General features: G+C 40.7%; 1 protein-coding gene across 1 annotated transcript in view; it reads left to right on the forward strand.

Moving 5' to 3' along the window:
• The first annotated feature begins 247 nt into the window (after positions 1 to 247).
• The window catches only part of ptdss2 (phosphatidylserine synthase 2), a 34107-nt gene continuing 7847 nt past the window's right edge, over positions 248 to 26507 (forward strand). The window contains exons 1-11 of the mRNA XM_034236147.1: positions 248 to 529; positions 1252 to 1595; positions 8875 to 8976; positions 11518 to 11600; positions 15967 to 16034; positions 17517 to 17651; positions 20814 to 20864; positions 21543 to 21656; positions 23101 to 23219; positions 23523 to 23637; positions 25039 to 25184. Of these exons, the coding sequence (XP_034092038.1) occupies positions 1363 to 1595; positions 8875 to 8976; positions 11518 to 11600; positions 15967 to 16034; positions 17517 to 17651; positions 20814 to 20864; positions 21543 to 21656; positions 23101 to 23219; positions 23523 to 23637; positions 25039 to 25184 (1166 nt within the window). The 5' untranslated portion in view covers positions 248 to 529; positions 1252 to 1362. The remainder of the gene's footprint in view (positions 530 to 1251; positions 1596 to 8874; positions 8977 to 11517; positions 11601 to 15966; positions 16035 to 17516; positions 17652 to 20813; positions 20865 to 21542; positions 21657 to 23100; positions 23220 to 23522; positions 23638 to 25038; positions 25185 to 26507) is intronic.

Genomic DNA, 26507 nt, shown 5'->3' on the forward strand with positions numbered 1-26507 from the left:
GAGCCGCAACGCGTCTCAAACAAGCCTTTTCCGAAATAAGGTCCCATGGGTCGGAAGTAGATGGGCGGGTACAAAGGATGATCCTCAGCTTAACGCGCCACATAAAGTCAGAACATCATTTCAACGACATTGTTAAAAGTAACAAGAGTTAGACTTCCGGGTTCAAGATTGTGTTTACATATTAAACAATGTTCAACTCACACCAACGGATTAGCTTTTATTTTGAAAATAATTAACCGGATATGGTTTTGCTGCGGCCGTTATCAGCTTGACACCAAACACACGCCATGCCCATTGCCCATATGATGTGTGTCTGGAGGAGTGAAGCTAAATCTGTCTGGATCGAGTCTGTTGTTGCTTCAGTAAAGCCAGTCTCCGGGCGGAGTGTGGGACACAGTTTACTGCGAAATGTGTTTTTCTTTTTACTAACAAAACGGGATTTCAAACGTGTGTATTGATGTAGCGTTAGCAGCTTACGTTGACTCACTGAACTCATCCGGATCAGTCAGTAATCCATTAAATTCAACTGGTAAGTGATGTTAGCTTAAATGTAAAGCTTTCTAGTACAAAGGCACTTTCTAACAAAGCATGTGTAAAAAATAGCCTTGATTAATAATGGTTATATGTTGGTTAGTCGTTAAAAGCTTGTTCCTTAACTTAGCTTAGTTAGCAAGGTCACATAGTCAAAAGATAGGTTGCTACATGGAGCTAACGGTTAGCAAAGCTGTCTTACATCAAGGCAGTGCAGGAGGTTCAGAGGCTTAATGTCATATGCACAGTAGGTAGTGTAAATATGGCAATGGAAGTCCCGGGATCCTCCAATAATGCAACATAAATATATATAAGACATAAACTATAAACAAATAAATTATGCAAGAAATAACAGAATAGAAATAAAATAGTGTAAGAGAATGTTGGAAGACTAATGTGCAAGTAATGCAGGAGAAGTGAAATCTATACATGTGAACGAGAATAATATGAGTAGACATTACTGTGACCTGTTTCATCACCTGAACGCATCAATTAAAACACGTTATGTCAGAAAGTGGTCGCCATTGCTGACACATGACAGTCTTACCTCGGTAGTTTTCTATACACATCCGTGGTTATAATAAGTAGGCGGTGGCAGAGCAGAAGAAGCTAACTCACATGTTGTATGCATACTATACAGGGCGGTGTTCAGCAGGATTTTAAGGTTTTATTCTCTCCTCCCTAGTTTTAGTAACGTTCATTATCTCCAAACCTCCCCAGGATGCTGACAGATTCTTGGGTGGGGCTAACGCGGATGACACTGGAGCCCAGCCCAGGGATAAATCACACTGCACAGACTCAGTTTAAAGCACCGAGGGGCAGTCAAAAGCCATGACCAAGCCCGAGTCGAGGAAAAGCGGCGTGGCTGCCATGAGCTCCACCGGCAAGTGCGCCACATCCGCCACCGCGCAGGTCAACGACGGTGCGTTGGAGCCGGGTTGTCCGGATCACAGCGCACACATCAAGGCTAATGTGATGAAGCAGACTTCCAGGGAGAGCATGAATTGGAGGAACTGTGGAGTGGATTGTGAAGTCTACGACGACGGGACCAACACCTTTTTCTGGTGAGTGCTTTTTATGGCAATGTCAGGAATAGAAAATGTCAAATACTGACTGCTGCTGCAGCATCTGAGGTGATGGGGTTTGTTTTGATCAGTGACTACATGAGAGTACTTCTAATTCTCAGTACATGCAGTAACAGGGGTGACAGCAGTGGTTTATTATAGCTTTCAAGGTGAACTGAAAGACAGGCCCAGGAGATCTCAGTTAATCCTTACAAATACTGTGACCTTGTCTTAAATATTGTGTTTTTAATAGCATGTCTGTGTTCAAGATGAAATGTGAACTTATTCAAATGATCAAATGAAATTACTAAGCATCCACAAGGTGTTAGTTATAAAGGTGTATGGCCTGCCAGGATGTTATTGATGCTTACATTGCACATCCAAGTGCAGAGCTTGTTGTCGACAAGCCAATAGCCAATATCCTAGCCTGCAGCTTCAGCAGAAAGATATCCATGACAGATTTGAAGTGGAGACAGGTATTCTGTCAATGCAGCCAACAGGAGGAGTGAGTCCTGTATTCACCCGCACTGACACAAATGCATACACAAGTGCGGGGACATGTGCAGGATGCAGGTGTTACCATGTGTGGGCACGAGGATAGTCTGGAAAAGTGACATACGGCAGTCCTGCTAAAAATACTGCCACCATGGGCCATCAACCTGTCGCGAGAATAATATATAAGCCTGAGTAAGTGTATGTCTGTCTCATCTGTGCTTTGTGTGGAAAGCCGTGCTTCTGTGTGGAAAGCAAAGGGCAGGAAGAATCTGCAAAGCTATCCAATATCGTTGACAGCACAGGAGACTGGTGTTCCCTGAGAGAAACAATTAGTGAGGATTCCTCATTACTGTGTTACCACCTCTACCTCCTAGGTTTCCTGTTAGCGTATTACTGGAGGCTTTAACAGGAACAAAGACGCTCAAATACTTTGGTCTATTCGGGATATGAAAGTAGGCCAGCATCCTGCAGTATAGAATGATTTCTATTATACAGTATCGCCATCATAAGCATATCAATTAGGTCGACTAAATACTTGAAACTCTGCAGTATAATCGAACAGCACTGTAACATACGGTTTAATCAGCACTTTGTACTTTACACTGAAAGTGTTTCAACACATATGTAAAACATAATGGTAATGGTTGAATGCAGAGTTGTTAAATTAGACTGCAATTGGTTGTTTAGTCAAATAATAAGATGTACAATATTGACAATTTTTAGGTCACACGTTCATACACTGTAGGCAGATGCTACCATACAAGGTGCGGCACCTGCTCATCAGTTTGTACATACATTCACACACTTGCACACAGATGGCATAGTCTTTCGGAGCAATTGGGGTTTAAGTATCATGCCCAAGGACACATCAACATGTTGACTGCAGGGACTGGGGATCAAACCAGTGACCTACTGAGCCACAGACGCCCTTTGTTGCTCGTTATCTATGTGAATGCTGCTCAGAATGTCTGCCTTACTGTTTGCTTGGCAGTCCCAGTCGGAGGTAATTGATAATGAAGAATGTAGCTGTTGAACTTCTGGTCAAGTTTCAAATCAGGATTTGCATGGCAACTTGGCTAAGATTGCATGTGTGTAAAAGGGGAACATTACATTACATTGAATTTAGCTGACGCTTTTATCCAAAGCGACTTACAGTAAGTGCGTTCGACCAACAAGATACAAACTAGAAGAAAACAGAATCATATAAGTACACCAGGTTTCATAGAGCTGAAACATTTCAAGTGCTACTCAACTGGCTTTAGGTAAGCCAGTCCTTTATTAGTATATAAGTGCTTTGTTAGCAATTCTATCGCTCAAAGTGGAGTCGAAAGAAACATTAAATGAAATGTCTAATGTGTAGCATCTTAGTCCTTCTCCCTATCTGTCATAAGACATAGAAATGCACATTAGGCAGTCAATCTTTTTTATAAATGCGCTAATGCGACCCGCTACCTCAGATGAAACCCTAGTGGACACTTGACTTTGGTTAACTGTGAAGAAAGAGTTTAGCTAACCACAAATCCCCAATTGAAATAAAGGAAGTAATTAGATCCGAGTTGTTTGAGGGTCATTTCCTATCAGGCGGTCAGGACAGAAGCACATTGGCTGTGTTGTGGGAGTCTCCCAAGTGTTACACAGATACACCAAAGAACAGTTTGTTGATGGTGTCAGTTTCCTGTGGTTGTTAAGGAAGATAACCATGTGTCATGCAGCTTGCCTTATTAGCACAGATTGGAGTGGAGGGAATATTTCTTTCTGAGGAAAGAGGAATAGCTCGGATCCTTTTATAGAAGTCCGCCTGATGAAACCACATTTTGTGCTGGCTCATTACTTTTGATGTTTCCCTAAATAGCTTTGCTGCCCACACATTTTAGTTTCTACTGACACTGCTTCGTGCATTTTCACTGCTGACAGTGTTAAGTTTAAAAAGTGTTATGTATTTTTTGATACATTTTCACTTTTCAGACAAGAAGTTATAGTTGTAACGCCACTTTAAAGAAAACTAAACTCACAACAGGATTTATGTTACAGGGCCAGTGAACCTGAGATTTATAACACATTTAGATCATAACAAACAGATTATACTCTGCTCAAATATATAAAACAAAAAATCAAGTATTTATAACAAATAATGTCACATTTTAAGCTTGGTAATTTACTAAAGCCTATTCATTCACTGCATGACAACATTAGGCTTTTCTTTGCATATACTCTGATCTTTGTTAAATATGACCATATTTGGAGCTAACTCCTATCTATTAATATATTATATTTAAACTTTATGTCTAAAGTGTTGACTTGCCAACATTAAATTGATTGTCATTTGTGGTTTTAGTTGGAATTATTTGTCATATTAATGTCTTACTTTCAAATGTGCAGCTTTTTTATTTGATACATCCTGACCTTGATCTGTTCTGTAATTCTACATCTGTATGTGGCACCTTTTTGTTTTTGGAGTTTAGACATGTTTTGACTTCTGGCAGATATGTTTATGACCAGTTTAAGAGTCAGTTAAAAAATCTGACCCCGGGAGATATTATCAGAAATAGTGGCGGCACACAGCATGAACACTTTTATACCAACATTGTTTGTAGCCTTCCTTGATGAAGCTTCAAATTAAACCGTCACCGTTGTACGACTTCAGTTCCAGCTCCAGCCTTTTTGTGTCTTCCAGTGATAGAATTTCCCTCATCGTCTTAGACTGTCTTTAACCTGTAGCTTGTTTTCTCTGGATGTTCAGCCTCCACCTGAGGGGTGAATCTGGTTCTGAGCTCAGGCTGGTGTCGTGCGCTCCTCTCCTCTCCCGGTGGTGGTGAGTGGTCGTTGGGTGAGAGAGGAGCCAGGCCCATCCAAACTGATTGGATGAGGAGGTTAATCTGGGATAAATTGCTAGCGACACCTGGCGTGCCGTCTCCGTGACTCAGACCCCGAGACGGAGAGCATGAGAGTGGTTGGCGCTCTTTAGGTTGATGCATAACAGCAATAAGCTCAATACAAAATGAGGGTCTTTTTAAACCATTGCTTATCGTATGATTGCGTAACCTTAAATAATAAAACTGCTGGTGATTTATTATTTTGTTACTTAATAGGGTTACAAATTATGAGATAATATCGTGCCATAACCATGATTATTTTTATTATCAATTATGGCCCTTAAAGTAATAAACATCATGATTATAATAATCTTATTATAAACCTGATGAAATGATAGCATCTAACTATAATAGGTGATATGATTAATTAAGTTTACATGTTAACAGCAATATAGCATTCTATAGTTAATGAAAAATAATATCAACTGTGAGTTTTTAAAATAATGTTGTGATTTATAAACTATTAACAACAAACAGTAGATGGATGCACTGCTCCTGTCTGTGCTTTTAACAAACACACCCACTTATTTCAGTTGTCTTCAATAGTGTAAAAAAGCAAATGGTGGGTAACCATACATTTTCATACCATGCTGTATTGTGAAACGGATATATATATATATAGTGCTTTAACCCTATCATTTAAGTCGCCTGAAAAGACAACTGTGTTTGTAGCTACAGTCTGAAACATCTGATGCCTCTGTTCAGCTGACATTAATAAATACAAAAACCCACAACAGACAGACCCGTTGCACCTGGTGACATGTTCCCTAATGACAGGAAACATGGACAAAGTATTTATTCTAAAGCAACATCATGATGAAATCTTTGGAGGATGGCTGTGTTAAGTAAATGTCACTAAGCAGGGAAATGCTTTGGTGTTAGCGTTGGTAAAAGTTGTTCACTGTTTATGGTCAGCTGCTGTGTCAGGCCTCCAAATGTTATTGTGTTTTCAGCCAGCTGACGACCAATAATCCTACTCACCATCACACACACTCTTTCATTATCTTATTATCTATTTCCCAACCACACACTCGCTCAACATTATGGGCACAACCAACATACTGATGCCTCAAAGAAGTTATCAATGCATTTTACTTAAAAAAAAAAAAGTAATTTTTAAATTAATAAAACGTGATGCTAAACCAATTGAAGCCTTGCAGGGAACCCCACGTTTCGCTCTATCTCCGTGTCTTTACCAGAGCCTGACCAAGATAGCGCCATCCCTGATTTTGTCAATTTGATTTTAGCTTATGACAGATTTTGCGAAGATTGCGGTTAAAAAATGACAAGACATACTTTCCACTAGCACCCCCCGCCAAGGCTCGCCGGCAGTACAATCTCCGTCACAGGAACACGCTTTGCTGGCGGCGAAAATAATCCCACCAGACTCCTTTGCCCCAGCAACAGAGGGATGTCCTTGTCCTTTTTCCTTTTCGTCATTTCAAGCAATGAAAACTCTCGATCTCGAGCTGAATAATGGCGTCAAATGACGGCAAGACGCACCCCTGGCGGAAACACTGTTTGACACTATTGTAAACATTACCCTTTTCCGACAAGACACTGACAAGTTGAGTTGGAGAGATGTGTAGCTTAATGAATGTTTGTTTATACTGTATAGTGGGAACAAACACTAAAGTTCAGCAACAATTTAGAGGGAATGTGCTCTGTACCCGCAACATGCTGCTGCAATCAAAGCCAAATTGCTTTATAATCGTCTTTACATAAAGCAGCACTGGTCGCAATACTCATTAATGCCCGATACTTGTCATCTCATTAGGTTAATTGACACTGCTGGCCGTTGGTTATTTATTGCTCAGTGAGCTTTGTGGTTCATGGGCAGGTCACTGGCTCACAATGCTGTTTGGTGTTGTTGTTCGAACTGATGTGCATGGAGCGCTTTCAACAGCTGGGGATCCCTGAGCAAACAAACACAGAACAGGCACAAGGTCAAACGTTCAGAAGGGCTTCAATCGACCCTGAACACAACCTTGGACGCCAATAAATACTGTCCGATCCATCCAAGCATAGTATAAAACATCAATATAACTCCTCCACTGCTCTATTCAGTATTTTGCATGTCCCTGTCAGTCTGCCAAAGACCATTCAACGGCTTATCACGATTTCTATTTTTGAGAATTCCTGGGGTAGTCCATTACATACTATATACATACTGATTGTGGCTCATATCAGTTAGTGAACTAATACTAAACTGGGGGGACAGAGCCTTCTCCGTCGCTGCCCCCTCCCTCTGGAACTCACTCCCCCAACCCATCAGAGACTGCACTGACCTCACCACCTTCAAAAAACTCACCTCTTCAATCTGGCTTTTAATGTGTGATTGTTTTTGTATTATTTGACTTTAACTTTAACTATATATTTATTTGTTTGTTCCTTTCTTTTCTTTTCACTATATCTGTAAAGCGTCTTTGAGCACCTGTAAAAGCGCGAACAAAATAAATCTATTATTATTAATACAACGTTATAGCATGTGTTGGAGCTATATATCTCTTTATATTATTTAATAGTTTAACATTTATTCTCTTGCTGTTTATTGTAAATGTATTCTTAGTTAGTGTCATAAGTTAAAGTAGTTTCTATGCTTTTATTTTGAAGGCATTTTTGGGCACTGGGTGATTAGAGCACCTGGTTGTATATATTGGAGACAGGTGGTGGTGGGAGCCAGAGCACTAGTAAGCAAACGGTTTTTTACCAGGGTGTTTCATTCAAGCCACACAAAGGAAAGCCATAGGAAAAGAGATATAGGAAACCTGTTCATTGTGCTTTGTTATTGGAATAAAATGCACAAATGTAGGTTCTTGTCTGGACTTGGATGATCATTGCCCCGCGTAAGATCCGCTAACTAGTGCCTCAGCGGCTGTATTATTTTAAGTTAATTATCTGTTTTATTTCTATATGATTTTGGCCGCTACAGCATGTATGTATGATCTGTTATTTTCTGTAGTGTGTAACTGTCGTACGGCTAAGGGTTGTTTCCTGCCGCCGGGTGATATGGGAGATGTACGCGTCGCTTATGGCCAACGTCATAAAAACTCAACTCGCTTTTAAACTCAAGTTCAAATCCAAAAACATTTCGCAAGTTTAACAGACCCTGCTGAAGTCCAGTCTATTTTTTGACATCTATTGCTCCATCTAACCCCTTAATCCCACCAGGAGCGTCTGCGCTGCGGTGTTTTTAGCGATCGCGGCCACTCTAGTCAATGGGTGCTATTCCACTAGACCTGCTGCGCCGCGGCTCGAAGCGTCCCAGAAGCTCCTCGCCGCAAGGAGTTTCTAAAATATAGGATGAATCCTATTTTTGACGCGGCGCAGCGCAGCGGGTCTGGTGGAATACTGCGAGGCTGCACACACGACGCTCCGCTTCCGCAACGTTTTGAAACGCGCCTAGTGGGTTATGACGCAGGAGGAGGTCGCAGCGCGGCGCAGACGCTTCCGGTGGGATCAGGGGGTTAGTGATTGAAAACATTGAACTGACTCGTAAAATCCATACCTCTTTGTGTATTGTGTTTGCTACACACCCTCTTTGTAACTATTTTCCGCTGAAGTAACCCAGTTTCTTACCAGACATCTGTTTTCTCTCATCTCGACTTCCTTCATTATATATTCTTCTGGCTATTAGACACACAGATTTTCCACGCTCACGCTAAGGATCTTTACAATCCTTTTTTTTTAATGATCAACAATCTGTTCTGATTGTTACAGTGTATTAAAGGGGCCTACAATTTATGAAAACCTGAAAATTAGCATTATACGTCCTCTTTAATATTACTATTCGTTTTCCTGTGTGACCTCAAATACTGTCAGACAGTGTTTTTCTCTCCAGCAGCTTTTTCCTCTTGGCACGTGTTATTAATATCCCTCTGTCTGTCCCTTCTGTCTCTCTGTCTCTGCAGGCGAGCCCACACTGTGACGGTGCTGTTCATCCTGACCTGCGCTCTGGTCTACGTCACGCTGTTGGAGGAGACCCCCCAGGACACGGCCTACAACACTAAGAGGTCAGTGGGCTCGTCACTTCCTAAAAACCCTGCCAAAGCCAAAACCCTGCAGGAACCATCCGGCTGCACTCATACAGTCCACCTCATCCACTGAAGCCTTTTGATGGGACTGAAGTTAAACATAATTATTTTTACAGCAGTTTATCTTGAGAGGAAACTTTATTACTGATCAGCATCGAAAATATATAACTTTAATTGTATTTTTGTCTTTTAAATGTTTAGTCATCCTGGGTTTACATTTGGATTTGTTTCCCTTCCCTGTATTGGGTCGGATTCATCTCAATGTAAATAAATGCACAGATATTTAAAGTTTCATATAAATGTAAAAAAACATCCATATAAATAAAAATATGTGGATGTGGTTGCATTTATTATATTATTATTATTATTATTATTATCAATATAACTTTATTGATTAAGGACCAGGCATACAAATCCATTAATCTAAATAAAGAAAATATGTGTATGCCAGATTATAGCCTTAACCTAATCGCCATCTGCATTTTGTAATATTTCAATCAGACATTGACCACCACTCCTTTTTTCTTATTTGAAATAACTGTATGTCGGTATAAAGGCAACAGTTTGAGTGTTACTCAATCTTTTGTGGATCGTGTCACATTCAAACCCTGATGAATAGGTCCCATAACAAACCAGCCAATAAGAACCACAATGTTAATCTCACGTTTAGCACTGTTTGGCATGAAGCCAGAGCCACACCAACGTGGGTGGGGTGCAGAATGAACCACTCCCCTCCCCCGAAGCTCTCCCCTTGAACCCAGCTGGCTCTCTTTCAAGGCCACATTTTTTTCACAGAAAAACAAAACCCTGGTGGCCATGGAAAGGAATATCAGAGATATCAGGTCACTGTTTCATTAAACTAACTTAGGTATTGCACTGTCTACCCTTCAGTGTGTCAGAAGTCAAAAAGAGCAAAGTGGCTGGTTTTGTTTGTGACGTTATGAAATGAAGAGGACAACTGTACTGCTGTTGCTTCTCATTCTATTACGCAGTGTTTTATAAATTAGCTATTATTAGCTGGCTGTTTTTTTATTTTGAACATGCTGTTTCTCTCTGTTCCCTCCACCCTCAAGTTGTTGTGCAATTGGTTACAGACTCAGATTGTGTGTTAAAGTTCAGCAAAATTGAAGTCATGCAAAGATTCTTCTAGACAATAACAGCATTGCGTTCAAATTAAAACTAACTAGAAGTGGCTATATTGTTGTAATACCACTCATTGTGCCTCTTTTTGGAGTGGTATTGATAACATCCCACATACATGTGAACATAAAGAAACTTTTTTTAACTGAATTTGTTTACTTTCGGCAGCTCACCTTCATCATGTCGGTCACGAGTTTACATATTTTTCACGCTGGTCTGATAACAGCCTTCAGAGTTTCTCACACACACAACTTGGCTCTGATAAGAGTTTTGATTGATGCAAAAAAGCTATCTTTGTTTAATGACCTCAAGTGAACTAAAAGATAGAACAAGTTGCTTGAAATGAACAGCTTTCAGATTAAAAAAATTAGCTTTTAAGCAAAAGCTTCTCTTTGTGTGGGCGTTTATTTATAAGCAGGGGTGCACATCACTTTTTTGCCCTGGTTCTCAAAGGAGCACCTGGAGATGTTGCTGTTACTGTGGGTTACTGTGCGGAGCGCAGATAGCGATAGCGAGGGGTAGAGTGAGGGATCACAGATGCCGTCGTGCTCGCAGACTGATGAAATAAATTAAACCTAAATGGCTCGCGGTGCTCCTTTTTTGTCGGGGGGTGCGCATGTTATGTGCAGCCCTGAGTATAAGGCATGAAAAGCACAAGCAAACTGCATACATGATAAGTGTGTTTCTGACAGTTTGTTGTTTGTATGTTGGTGTTATTGAGGGATTATGGGATGGTTCTTAACAGGATTTGCTGTCAGCACAGTTCAGCACAGTCCAGCTTGTCAGGATAAATACCCGAGAGCTTCTTCACTACAGAAAGACATCTGTTCAACAGATCCCATAGAACTAGTTGTACAGTACGTTGACAAAATAGTCATAATCCCTTAGATTCATTTTTATAATCTACAACTTTTAATGCAAATGTAGTTTAGCTCAAACAGAAAGCTGGGTTCCTTTAATAGTCTGCGCTGTTATCAGCTGCTCCAACATCACTTTTAGGGTAAATATAAAGTAGAAGCCACCATCCACTGTTCTGCAATATATTTGTTATCTTCTTGAATCTCTTATTGTTTTAAATCTTCATTGCCACTTTTCCAGCATATCTCTGGCTAGCTTAGTTCTATGTTTCCTGTAACTTTACAGTGTTGTCTTTTTCCTATATTCATTACACAATGTATTTATTTTTAGTATAATGTAAAGCTGGGAGATAAATCAATTAAATAAATACAATCAAATCTATGGTTTTTGGTCATTTCAGTAGGGAAACGCATCAATTGTAGTTATAGGAAAGACAGGTTTTTCTCAGTGGTTTTGTTCATAGTATTATATAACACAACTTTAAATTGCATGTTTTTGTGTTTCTTTGTTTTGGCCGTGAAGAGGAATTGTGGCAAGCATCCTGGTGTTTCTTTGTTTTGGAGTGACGCAAGCGAAAGATGGGCCCTTCACCAGACCACATCCAGGTGAGAATTATTTAACCTTTATTTAACCAGATCAAATCTAATTTACAATGCTGACCTGGCCAAGAAGGCAGCAACGTTACACATAACACATAAGACAAACATATAAAATACAGAGAACATAACTAAGAAAACAAAAGATGAAAAAGCAGTCACTACATTGTGCACATTTGGACAGTAAGAAAGGTGCACTACTTATTACTGCAAGAGCAGCTGGTGGTAAGGACTTCAGACAACTTTAATTTAAAACAGGCTATTGAGACAAGTGCCGTCAGTTTTAGGTTTGATTGAAGGTCATTCCAAGACCAAGGACCATAATAAAAAAGACTCCTTTTTCCAGTCTCAGTCCGCACAGCAGGAACCTGGAACCGTATCCAGGCACTGGATCTGAGGTTGTAAGAGTTACAAACTGGAACAAATCTGGCACATATGTACCGTGGAAGCTTACCTAAAATGGGTTTATACATTAATATAAACCAATCCTACGCATAGTAAGTGAGGACCATCCAGTTAGGCTATACAGTGTGCAATGATGAGTCATATAGGGTGCATTTGATATATAACGCAGTGCAGCATGGTGGAGTGGGCCAAGTTTGGCCAAAACAGTGGGACAGTCAAATCTATAAATGGTATCACCGTAGTCCAGCTGGGACAGGAATAAGCCAGAGACCAACCTTTTACGGGATGAAGTTGAAAAACAACATTTAAGTCTGAAAAGGAAGCCAAGAGTGAATTTCAATTTCTTTGTTAGAACTTCAATATGGTGTTTGAAGTTCAGATTACTGTCCAACCAAAAGCCCAGGTATTTGTAGGTATCGACAAACTCAACCGAGATGCCATCAAGGGTGTCAATGGAAAGGCAAGAGGCCGCTGACTTGGGAGCAAAAAGCATTGCTTTGGTTTTCTTACGGCCCGTCCACACTACAGCGTCTGCAGCGTCGAGAGCTTCAATCTGCCCATTCACTTTGAATGGGGTGACGTCACGTTGCCGCTTTTTTTCGCCGAACTGAATTGTGGGTAGCATAGCGGTCCGTCTCCGGCGTCTCAGGCGACAGAAGTTGAACAATGTTCAACTTCTGACGCCGGAGTAGCCAGCGCCAGCCAATCAAATCCCGTTTCGGAAAATCTGACAGATCAAGCCGTAGCTAATCAAACCGCGTCTAAGCTGGGAGAGATATCCCGCCGTTCATTTCTATATTTCAAAAAAAGATGGAGGAGAAACTAATTATCGCCGTAGCAAATCACCCGGTTTTGTATGACCAGACCCTCTTCACCTACCCGGATACAAACCGGAGGAACCAGGCATGGAGGGAGGTGGCAGAGACAGTGGGTGAAACTGGTAGGTTTTCGCCTGTTTGGGGAGATTATATATATATATTGCTCCCATAAAATCCCCGGGGGTTTTTGCTTTGTATGTCGGGGGCGGGAGATTCATGATTGGTTGTTGGTCGTGTTGCTTGAATAACATCCCCAAGCTTCAGACACGCCCAGCTCCAAGCTTTTTTTGGAGCTGTAGTGTGGACGCTCCGTTACTGTTCAATAGCAGTTTTGAATCAATAAGCGTATGCTGCAGCGTGATAAAATCTGATTTTATATTGGAAACGGCCATATCCAGAGAAGGAGCACATGAGTATACAATAGTATACATATGATAGGTACAAAATTGCATCTGATTACAAATATTGTTTACATATAATAAAAAGAGCAAGGGCCCCAAAATAGAGCCCTCTGGAACTCCCTTCTCCAATGTGACAGGGTCAGAGACGGTACTACCCAGCCTGACGCATTGAGTACGGTCGGTTAGATAAGTCTGAAACCAGCAAATGGCATTATGACCGAAACGAGACACCAACATAACATTAGACATAATGTGGTGATCTACAGTGTCAAATGCTTTGGCTAGGTCAATAAACAATGCAACACAAACAGATTTTTTTTTATCCAAAGCAGCCTAAATATCGTCTAAGACGTTCAGACTGGCAGTCACAGTACTGTGCTTTGTTCTGAATCCAGATTGCATAGGGTTAAGGATGTTGTGTGAATAAAAAAAAAAAACTAGGGACTCAAGAATCTTTGTGTGAGTGGACAGGGAGAGATTAAAAATATCAGTTACTGGTTGTGCTATATATAATTATAATCTGAGCTGCAATTTTTTTAAAAGAACGGGTCGAGGCCATCAGGCCCGGCAGACTTTTTAGGATCAATTGAGTGCAAACCCTGTAAGACTTCAGAGACCGAGAAATAAGCGAAATCAAAAACAGGGGAGTTCATCTCTTGACTAGGGCTGTGAGCCAAGCAGAGAGTCATGACTTTGCTCATCAAAAATGTGACCAGCCTTTTTGAAGTGAGCATTGAAAGCATTTGACATACCATCTGAATCTGAAATAAAAGATGTATCTCAGTTACACCAATGCAATATTCTTCAGTTTTAAACAACATACAGAACGGTGCAAGGCATGCCAAGATTAAGAATGAATTACATAATGGGAAAGGTCAAAACCCATCTATTAACAGCCTCTTAACTTTAAAACACACATTTACAAACTGACATATTGAAAATACATCTGCCATTACAGTAATAAACAAGAACTGTACACTGTGTATACAGCATGCTGTTACCAAAAGAAGCCCCTGTGATGTCGGACATTATGATGTGTATTATCGATAACTCCATTACCTTCCTGTGTAGAGGGGTACCTAAGAGCAGTTGCCTCTAAATAAATCGATACCAACATTTCAGAGTCTCATGTTGGCTGATAAGATCCTCTGAGTGCTGGGAATCAATACACACTATGGCTTGTGATTGTCAACATTAAGGAGACTTATGAGTAAATGCAAGAAAGGGGGGGTGTTTTCCTGGCATAGGATAGGTCCGAATCCCCTAGAGAAGAAATTAAACACACTTGATGAACATCTTCATCACATGTTGTTGACGTCCCTCCTGGCTTAGAGCAGTAATATAAGTCAAGGACTTCAGTGCTCAATCAATCTTTTTTAACATGGTGTTAATGGAGCATTCTCACACTTACTAAACACTTACTCCAAGAGTTCAGTGAACTGCTTTTTAATGCAGAAAGAGGGACATGAAACTACAATTTACAAGGTGTTTCAGCTGATTTTAACTTTGTTTTGAGAGCATCAGTGTTGTTTTAAAGTTTTCGTGAATATTGGTGGTGACATGGATAATGTCTCAAAGCATTTTTTGGATTGGAGAGTATTTTTTCAAACTGTGACACTATGTACCTCTTTTTTTAATCTGCTAAACTATAAAGGGATGCTTCTATACAAGTGCAGTTCACGAGAGTAGTTTGTCATTTAGGTCATCAACATGTTTCCAATAGCTCCAGAGGGAAAATAAGGAAGGAAGATAGCCGGGTGTGGAAGTCAGATGACGGCGCACTCTGAATGTTGTTCGTTGAAGTAGCCCGGCAAGAATCTGGGCTGTTGCCTTACTTCTGCCCTCGTCCCCCCTCCCTTTTGGTAAACAGAAGGTTTTTTTGTTTCTGTGTGTGTGGAGAGGCTCCGTCATGCTCCCTGACCTGCAAGCCAGCCAAGTAGTTTGAGTTGTTTTTCACCTCGGTGCTGTTCTGCTGAAGCTCCACAGCTTTTTATCATGGGAAAAGCTCCAGAGGGACTTTTAGATGTACACCCTGCAACTCCGGGTGGATCACCTGCTGGGAGTCTAACAGCCCACACATCGATACACAAGAAACGACTACTGTAGAATAATGACATTGTAATTTAATCCTTTTGTAGGTCATTTATTATAAGGGTTGGCTATGATAGCTGTGGGCTTTAATTACATCCATTAATAGTCCTTTCACAAGTGAACTTTAAAGGAAGCCAGATTCTCTGTTGCAATCCCTCTGACTGTGGTACTCAAATGTTATTGGATTCAACTGTCTCCTTGGGGATAGAAGAAACACTCTGTGAAGTATTTATTAGGAACAAAATGAAGCTATTATTCAGGATTTTAATAATGCAGAAGTATTTAAATCAGCACATCTTAGAATCACAAGTTAATTTGGCACTTATACACACAGCCATGTGTGGGAGAGAAACTCCCTATGCAGGGAACTTTGGGATTTTAGCCTTTGCAGACCATTTGATGCACAAAAACCTTTACAACACACTACAGGAAAGGGAAAACCCCCAAAAGCACAATAAGGCCCCTTTTTAAATGCATCTCTCAGATAACATTCAGACTATAACATTAATATAACGTTAATAATCTTTTATCTGCCACCCTAAATCTTCAGAGAAACTCAAACTTAAGTTATCAATTCACAGATGACATCTAACATGTTTAATTGTTACATTGTTGTGATTAGCTTGCTGAAACTCTCACCCCTTTTCTTTCTCTCTGTAGCATACTGGAGGTTCTGGCTGTGTGTCTCTGTCGTCTACGAGCTGTTCCTCATCTTCATCCTCTTCCAGGTTGGTGTGCTGGTGATATTAAAGCTGAAACCTATTCTCAGAATGTACACGTTCTACTGGACCTTATTTGTGACGTAGTGTCTGCCCCCAGATCAAGTTATTTTATTTTAACTTTGTGGGCATTCACATTTAAAGGGGACCTATCATGCAAAATGCACTTGTTGTCTTTTATACATAAATATGTGTCCTCGGTGTGTCAGGGAACTCACGCAGCGTCTGAAAATAAAACCCTCTCTCTTTTCCTCCGTACCCAAATCTCTAAAAACGGAGCTACAACGGAGCTGATCCAGATTTGCATCCGATTTGACGTAATATCGGAAATGTAGGCTGGCTTTACAACCATGGCCCTATCAGAAACGTTGCTATCAGAAACAATGCCTGACTGTTTTGGACGTAATATGGTCGGTGCATGGTTACATTAGCATCGCTAACACTCAGAGCTAACCTGCACTGCACAGAGCATGTGTGTGAAGAAGCAGGAAATAAAAAGGAACTCACCTTGTGGTATAACCGGCAAGAGAGAAAGCCTTTGAGCTCCGTACTGTTTCAGAAACAATCCTTGATAATCCATGATATGGCGTTTCATCACGGCAGTATTTAGTTTAGACAGTAGCTGCCGGGTCCCGCATGAGCTCAGCCCCCTCCTTTTTTTTTATCACATTTTTATTTTTATTTTTTAAAGCTTTATACCCCAAATCAGCACTTTTGAAACAGGAAGTGAAATCGAGGGATATGAGGCATGACTAGAACGGGTGATCTGTTTGGTATTTTGAGCAAAACACTTCATAGACATGTTTTTTATATATCTGAGACCTATGCTATTGCCTAAAAATAGCATGATAGGTCCACTTTAACTTTCGTTTTTTAAATCAAGGATTTGTGTCCACTAGCCAAAGAGAAGATGCTCAATCCTGCTCTTATGAGGCAGAGTTCATATACTGTATATCTTTAAGCCAGGACTTCACACTGGCCCAGATAGAGGATTTGGTTCAAAGTTCTTCTGCAATGTGCTACTTTTTCTGTTGGCGGCATCCCACATGTGTAAAATGTCACTGAGCCAGAACCTTAACATGGTAATACTTAAAATAAGTGTGTGTCTGGATATTGTTAAAACTGATGTACCACAAAGAAGTATCATTTATAAAAGCATTTATTTAAAAGGACATGTTGTGTCGATTTCAATTGAAGCACATTGAAGAGGGATGTTTAATAATGTTTTCCAGTTTTGTACAACACTGTAGAAGCCTCTTCCTGCAGTGAAAACTTATTCTATAGTTTTGTAGTATCTTTGCTAAATTATGTTTTACTTGTTTCAGTAGACCTTAAGCTACTAACACTATACTTGTTTCTTTAATATTCTCAATATTTCAGTGTTCTTTATAATATTCAATGATGGCAAGTTGGCTCTGTTTTTATGAAAGCGAAGTTTCAGGTAACATAATTGCTGACACTTTCCATAATCCTCCTCACATTGTCCCCCAGACGGTGCACGATGGACGACAGTTCATGAAGTACATCGACCCCAAGCTGGGGGTCCCGCTGCCGGAGCGCGACTATGGAGGAAACTGCCTCATGTACGACCCGGGCAACACCACCGACCCCTTCCACAACATCTGGGTAAGACTGTTTAAATGTAAATGTAACATTTATTATCCAGGGAAGACCTTAAGGTAATTTTAAATGTATGTAACCAATGCACCTGATATCTTTCAGTAATAAAGATGGTGTGACTCATGTGTGCGTGAACATGTGGGTAAAAGCTTTCTGTTTGACACATATTTAAAGGTCACCTATTATGCAAAATCCACTTCTTCATGTATGATGTGTCCCCTCTGTGGAAAGAGATTCTGAAGTTTCAGGAAGAAAGATTCTCTCTCTTTTTGTCCTGATCCATTTATATAAAAACCTGTGTGAACCTGGGGTTCCCAACCTTTATTGTGCCGAGGACCGGCAGATACATAAAAAAATAATCGCGGAACCAGTTATCAATTTTAACTGATTTTAATATTTACTCACCACTAGCAGGTAGCAACAGAGGCTAATTGTATGTAACAGCCTGAACAAATACTAGAACAATATGCATCCAAAACATATTAACAATGTTTAAAAAAGAACCGGTGTCGTTTTTGGGTTTTTCTGAAAACCAAAAAACCGACGTTATTCAGTTTTTAAACCAAAACGGGAAAACAGATACATCAACGTGTGTGTGTGTGTGTGTGTGTGTGTGTGTGTGTGTGTGTGTGTGTGTGTGTGTGTGTTGTGTGTGTGTGTGTGTGGGTGTGTGTGTGTGTGTGTGTGTGTGTGGTGTGTGTGTGTGTGTGTGTGTGTGTGTGTGTGTGTGTGTGTGTGTGTGTGTGTGTGTGTGTGTGTGTGTGTGTGTGTGTGTGTGTGTGTGTGTGTGTGGTGTGTGTGTGTGTGTGTGTGTGTGTGTGTGTGTGTGTGTGTGTGTGTGTGTGTGTGTGTGTGTGTGTGTGTGTGTGTGTGTGTGTGTGTGTGTGTGCGTGTGTGTGTGGTGTGTGTGTGTGTGTGTGTGTGTGTGTGTGTGTGTGTGTGTGTGTGTGTGTGTGTGTGTGTGTGTGTGTGTGTGTGTGTGTGTGTGTGTGTGTGTGTGTGTGTGTGTGTGTGTGTGTGTGTGTGTACACATCGAGATTAAGATTAAACTAATTTATTTTGGAAACATAGGCTACCTATGGAGTTAGCCAGATGTGTGTAAATTACTGTTATGGTCATTTGAAAACAAATGCCGGACAAACACACTGAGCTGAGCACACACACATCATAAAACTAATAAAAGGGGGAGTAATCGGGCAGTTCGATGTGTGTGTGTGGTTAACACGTAGCAGCCTGCGGTCACTCTTAAGCTGTTCTGATGAAGGTAAACACAGCGAAGGCGGTGCGTAAAAAGGCACAGCTCTCGGCACGCTGGTGCTGCACTTCTCAGAGGCGGAGTTACACGTCCCGCTGCCTCCTGGTGCTGCAGCCATTTCATGAAGTGAAGGAGGTTTTCCTTTTATAAAACAGCTGCGGGCAGCAGATACCGCGAGAGTCCCGGACATGAATTCATAGATCAAGGCAGACTGGTTTACTCCTGTTTTGCCAATCCGGTGCTTAAACAAATAGCTCTACACCCCTGGCCGACATGTCCTTAAAATGAAGTCTGAGTTTGAAATATATCTCAAATAATGTATGCACTGCCATTTCCCCGCATAAACATAACAGTCTGCAATTAAACGGTTGTCTGCTGTGCGCTCCTCTTCCTACTTGGCGCACTGGTAACTTTCTCGTGCGCACGAGAGGCTGAGACCAGGCTGAGCCGCCGAATCCCTCGGAACATCATAAAAGCCATTTTCAACGGTTTTCTGGTGAAAGATTAACTAGGCTACTGGATGAAATAATATAACTGGTAGGCTATAGGTGCGAACATTAAACACTTTTTGAAAAAAACATTATGATAAAATATTTTTATATATTTATAATTCTGCAAATATTACGATAAACTCACAGCTATTTCGCGGCCCGGCAGTAACACCTCCGCGGCCCGGTACCGGTCCGCGGACCGGGGGTTGGGAACCCCTGCTCTAGAGCACCATTTTGTTCTCTTTAACCAAATATCTCAGAGGGGCGTGGGGAGTGGCTCCTTATTTTCATCTAAAGAGAATCAGCACTTTGGAAACAGGGCTGAAACAGAGGGGATTATGGGATGCTACAATGATCTGTTTGGTATTTGGAGCCAAACACTTCAGAGACATGTTTTTTATATATATGAGACCTATAATATATTGATGAAAAACAGTATAATAGGGGACCTTTTAACATTTGCAGTGCCATTAATGAGTATTAAAAACTCTTAACAGGCCACTTATTTGGATTGGTCTTGTTATATATATTTAGCTACTTTTTGCCCTTTTCCTCATAAGGAAATGACCTTGATGACCTCCCATAGTGAGGCAGCCTAAACTAGTCTGTTTCTTTCCCTCATCCCTTCACACACTCATTCTCTTCCTCCTCTTCCCGTTTGACACTAGTTCTCCCCCCCCTGTCTCCTTTTGCTTTCTCCCTGTTTCTCTCATACACACATGCACAAACCCATAGTTATTGTGCTGGCTGGCTCCAGAGGCTTGTGTCTGGTGCAGATTATAGACCCAGGCCTTCTTCCCCCCTGGGGGCCGCTGCCACGATGACCCCCCCCCCCCCGCCTCTACTGTTGTCCTGATTTCAGTCCTTGAGAGTGGGTCAAACTCACCACATCCTGCACTGAATTACAGCCAGCTTATGTCAATAACCTTTTAAAACTGTCTAATTATGACTACGTATTTTGAATAAACTTAATTTATTTAGAATATTAGACACATTTGGACTGATAGGTTAAGAACAACTATGGACAGCATTTCTCTCTGCACAGTAATTCAATGTAGTTGAGCTATGCTGTCTAAAAACACATTGCTTTTGGAGGCATTTTATTCTATTTGTGTTTTATGATGCCCAGCCAAGGTATGAGCTGCTCACTGACCCAGAACTCACTGGGCTCATGTCTGGTTACTACCAATGTGACCTAGATGTCCTACTCATTATAACAGAGAGAGAGTAGGACTCCAACTAATGATTACTGTTGTTATTGGTTGATCTGTTGTTTTAATGATCAATTGTTTGCACTATAACATATCAGATAACAGTGAAACATGTTTTATTGATTCTCAGGACAGATTTGAACATGATAAAAGTAGTTGACACTTTTGGTGAGGAGAAGTTGTTAAATAAACTGTTGGTTTGTCTCTACAGGACAAGATAGACGGCTTCGTTCCAGCTCACTTCCTGGGATGGTATATCAAGGTGTGTGTGGAGAAGACTCATCTCAAATGTACTGTTATTGTCCAAAGATCACCATCTTCAACTGATGAAACTAAACAACATTAGAAGAGCTTGATTGAGTTTTTTTAGCAAGGGAATGGAAATGATTTCTTAGCAGAAAATACATTAAAATACATTTAAAGCAAGTGATTTTCATAAATCTGACTCGCTAAAATAATGATCGCTTAAATCCTTAAATACCAACACATTTGTTACATTTAAAAAATCTTAGTATTATAAGAATAAGAATCAGTTTGATTGCCAAGTAGGGTTACAAATACAAGGATTTTGCTTTGGTGTATAATGGCGCATACATAAACAGAGTTGGAGAGAAAATATAAGAAAACAACCTGTAAAACTATTATACAATAATACAAAAAAAATGTTAACAGTAAATATTAATATCTTTAAAAAAAAGTACAATATCAATATGACAAAAATATATATACAGATTTGTTTTATATGTTAAAAATAAAATCTACTTCGCAACTCGGATCAGTGTTTTCTTTATGCTGCTCTTGTGTGTCAGACTGACAGCACTGGTATACTGTTTTGCATTTGCAGCAAGGAATAATGTTATTTTTAAGGTATCATGCTGACCTCCTCCTCCCACTGCCCACCATTCACCTCCTCCTACTAACTTCCTCCTCTCTCCCTCAGACTCTGGTGATCCGGGACTGGTGGATGTGTATGATAATCAGTGTCATGTTTGAGTTCCTGGAATACAGCCTGGAGCACCAGCTGCCGAACTTCTCAGAGTGCTGGTGGGATCATGCAAGTATAAATATTACAGCTCTTCCTCTGTGCATACCTAAGAGTCTACAGGTGTGCCTCAGCATGGAGTTTACTGTGAATACACTGAGTCTACATTAGATGGAGGTCACCGTGAGTTACAGTGAGAAAAGACAAGGCTTGTGGGTGTGAACAGACTTATGCAAAATGTAATATAACTGTAGTTGAGTTAACGACAAAAACCTGCTCGCATGAAATTGATTTGCAGTGGAAACACTTGCTCTGTCTGCAACTATGTTTGTGTTTTCTCACTCACCAATAGGGATGGGTATCTTTAAGGTTTTAACGGTACTACTACTTTTATCGATACCGCTTATCGGTCCGGTCTTTTAACGGTACTTTTATCGGTTCTTTTGGAGAAAAATAAATCTGATGACAGAACTGTAAACAGAATAGCTGAAACTTTAACAAAATAAATAACTCCGTTACCTCTAATCATTAACCCATGTTTGTATAATTGTGTTAACTGCGTGTGTTGCTGACGTGGAAACGTTACTCGTGGATGGAGCTACAGAGCTACTAGAAAGACAGTCGAACCCGGTGCATTCCTCCGTCTGAATGTGGAGCACTTCTGCAAGATGTTTAGACAAATTGCTCGTGTTACCGCCCTTACATGCTAAACTCTTATTGCACTTTAGGCATCGAGCCGGGTGAAGTTTAACCACACCTCGGAGCGAGTTCTCTCCGCCATCTCCTCCGTGTCTGTGTGTGTGTTGCTGCATGTAGCAGCTGCGTGTGTGTAAACTGCCCCGCCCCCTCGCACACAGACGGGAGAGAGATCGAAAATACTAAAAATAATCATAGACGTCTTTTTGCAGTCTTTTTGCATGTTAGAAACGGAGTTGGCGACACTAAAACTACAATATAATGTTTGTGTAGCAATAATACACATGACATATATTTTGTACATGTCTCCAGTACCGATAAAAAGACCGCTAACGTCGGCGCTTAACGGTACCACGGTCTTTAATAATTCAGCCCCGGGGCCCGTTTAATACCGGGGCTCGGTACCCATATACTCACCAAACACTATAGTGTTTAAGGAATGCTAAAGTATCATTTTACCGTCCTAGCTCAGAACTAAATAGGAGAGTCAGGCAGATCTATAAACACCAACACAGTCCTCAGATAATATCTGATCCAACAAACTCGTGTAGGTGGAATACATTGGAGTGTTACTAGACCTGTCAGCCATCTGCCAAGACCAGAGGCGTTTCAATTTGTTCAAGGTCAACTTAACCTCACAGAACACAGCTCTCGGCAATAACTCAATAATGTATAGGCTTCACGTGACAACTTCATAAAAATGTCTGATAGGATAAATGACAAAGTGATGACAATACGACAGTTGGCGGAAGAGTAGAGCTGCAAGGTGGTAATTCTGGTTTGACCCTTTTATATTATTGTTTTGTTTATCTCTCTCTAGTGGATCATGGACGTGTTGGTGTGTAACGGCCTGGGGATCTACTGCGGCATGAAGACCCTCGGCTGGCTGTCCATGAAGCCGTACCAGTGGCAGGGGCTGTGGAATATCCCCACATACAAGTACGAATAAACACTGACAACTGTTGACTCTCTGAAGCAAAATGTGGTTTATTCCAGGGTGATTAACCCACTACCTACTACTAACTTTACTCTTATAGAAGAAATGTTAATTTCTTTAACCCTCCTCACTTGTTGTGGGACAGATATGTGGCATGAGGTTCAATATTTAAAGATATTGATGTTGTTTTTGACAGGGTTGTCAAGTAGTTGGCTTGTATAGCCCCTTTTAATTACAGTTAGTGCCAATATTGCTGTGTTAAAAATGTATCTGTGTTGTAATTAGATCTACTGTTTCTCTCTAAGGGGAAAGATAAAGCGCATAGCTTTCCAGTTCACTCCGTACAGCTGGGTGAAGTTTGAGTGGAAGCCTGCTTCAAACCTTCGTCGCTGGCTCGCCGTGTTAGGAATTATCTTTATGGTAAGAATTATCCTTATCAAAATAAACAATGGTACTTTTTGTCAAAATGGAAACCAATGATAATAAAACGTTGATAGTTGGTTGTAGAATAAGCTATACAATATGCTTTTAGCGACATCAGCTAGCTTAGCTTCACACATTCTGCATTTGTCATGACTGTTTTCTTTTTAGAAAGTATGAGTTGATGCACTTATGATGTCAGGTGTGGGGGAAACTTCTGAAGCAATAGGAGTCAGGACTCAAAGAGAGACACGATGGAGAGCTGGAGCTTTGATGGCAAACACTTTTTTTCAAACACAGACGGTTTATTTGGAGCTTTGGCCGGAGAATTAATATGTCACGGGCCACGGGTTGACCACAGGGTAGAGATGCCACAATCAATTCTGAAGAACTCTCCTGCAGCTCGAGGTTTTAACTAGTTCAGAGTTTAATAATCAACATTCTTCATCTTCCGGCGCAAACTGAAAACTCATCTCTTTCGACTCCACTTCGAGCGATAGAATTGCTAACAAAGCACTTATATACTAACAAAGGACTGGCTTATCTAAAGTCTGTAGACTTGGTATGTCTTAAATGTCCGGTTAGGATGTATTAGAACGAAATCTAAAATGAAAATTGTAAATAAGCAATCTGTATGTAAAAAACCACCTGTATGTAAATTGTAAATAAGCCATCTGTATGTCTTATATGTCTTAAATGATATGATGAATTGGAAATGGGGGACCCTGATGTAAACAAGACGAAAGTCTTTCTCTGGTCTGCATCCCCTTAACAATTGTATGTTTTGAGCTGTACTGTACTGTACCCAATATACAAGCTGTTAATACACTTTTCAATCAATCAATCAAGTTGAGTAGCACTTGAAAGGTTTGGCTCTATGAAACCTGATGTACTTATATGATTCTGTTTTCTTCAAGGTTGTATCTTCTTGGTCGAACGCACTTATTGTAAGTCGCTTTGGATAAAAGCGTCAGCTAAATGTAATGTAGTCAGCGAGACTAAACAAATATGGACCCTGAATCTAACTAGAGCTGTCGTCCATAGAAAATAATTTGCGCCAGGGAACCTACGTTCCTAAAAAGAAGGGCTTCTAGGTGTCCCTGAACAATAAACTATCTCATGTCAGCTTGTGCTCGGTCATAAGCTGCAACAACAATGCGCCCAAGCTGCCCCTCCTTCAGAGAGATAGCAGCAATACCCAAGGCCGTAGACCTATGCCGTGGGAAAGGAGACAGTGAAAAGAGGAAAATGATGAACTGTGTCAAAGGTTGAATACCTAAGCAAATTATTCCCCAACATCAGGCATAGTCATTAACGTTTGTCCTACTAGCTTCTCTTGTATTATCCTCTTGTCAGTGATCCTAAATGTAGACTAATCATTTTATCTCCTCTCTCTCCCAGTTCCTCCTGGCGGAGCTGAACACTTTCTACCTGAAGTTCGTGCTGTGGATGCCTCCGGAGCACTACCTGGTGCTGCTCCGCCTCGTCTTTTTCGTCAACGTAGGAGGAGTAGCCATGAGGGAGATCTACGACTTCATGGATGACCCGTGAGTAGCAGTTGAAGGGTTTGATTATGTTCATCAGTTGATCACATACATTCGCAACCAAGGGGCAATTCTGCATTTCTATATGTTTAATGGAAAGTAGCTCAACTCAACCCCTCATATAGAAAGACAAGAGTAAAATCATAAAGGGTCTGCATTACTGATTCATAATAAGGTCTGTTGCGTAAGGAAAACTTGCTGGCTTTCACTTTTAATAAGTGGATGATTAGTTTAAGATTTTTAATAAAAGTGCAGATCCTTCTCATGAAGTGTCCTGTCAAGCCAATGTTCACACTTACTGTTAGCTTCACTGTAGGCCAGGGGTGCCCAACCAGCCGATTCCCAGTTGATCGCGAGATGTGTCTAAAAATAGAACAACAATATTCAGTTTTATCGTTAATGTCCTGTAACATAATCTTCCTGTGCCAGAATAATGCACTTGAACGCGTCAAAGCTTTGTGATTGGCCGGCGTGACCCTATGTGTCGGGGCGTGGCTGCTGGGCAGTGGGCACTAGTTCGCTGACGTTGTCCGTGTCAACAGGAGTGACAGTCCGCACACACACAAAACCGCAATTACGGCAGAAGCAAAAAAGCCCAACATATATAATTTTCACTCCGAGTGGGAGGATGATTATTTGTGTATCTATTCCAATTCAAACTCCATCTGTCTCATCTGCAATGCGAGCGTGGCTTTATCGAAGAAGGGTAATTTAGGAGCGGCATTTCAAAACAGTGCACAAACGCTGCGAGACGGAATTCCCTCCTAATTCTGCCCTACGCTCCAAAAGGGGAGGGGCCTGAAAGGACAGCTAAATGCACAGCAGTCCATTTTCACCAGGCCCAACAACAAGAGCAAGGCTGCTACCAGAGCATCTTATCGTGTCACGTTCTTACGAAACACATGAAGTATTTCAAAGACGGCGAAGTTGTGAAAGAAGCATTCCTGGAGGCTGCCGATGCGTAATAAAAATAACAGTAGCATTTCAACAGGTTTTTGATATGATAAAAACTCAAGTTAGATACCGTTATTAATCAGCTGTAAGTTTTAGTTTGTTTGAACTTATTCATTATAATTATTGTTCACAATGGTATAAGAATGCAAACATTAAGATCTGTTCTGTTTAAATTGATTATAGTCTATCATCAATTCAGGTTAAGAAACTAGTGTTGCTTGCATCCTATTTTAAAGGCATTTCTTTTTATAATCTACTAAAATGCAACAAAAAAAGGGTTTGATTCTATTAATTTTGTCTTTTTTATTGCACTGTTGCAGCAGATTCCTGTGTAGCTTCAGATCTGAGTTGTCTTATTAGTAAGCCTCATTT

Source organism: Gymnodraco acuticeps, unplaced genomic scaffold, assembly GCF_902827175.1.
Source record: "Gymnodraco acuticeps unplaced genomic scaffold, fGymAcu1.1, whole genome shotgun sequence".
In the NCBI taxonomy this organism is placed as follows: Eukaryota; Metazoa; Chordata; class Actinopteri; order Perciformes; family Bathydraconidae; genus Gymnodraco; species Gymnodraco acuticeps.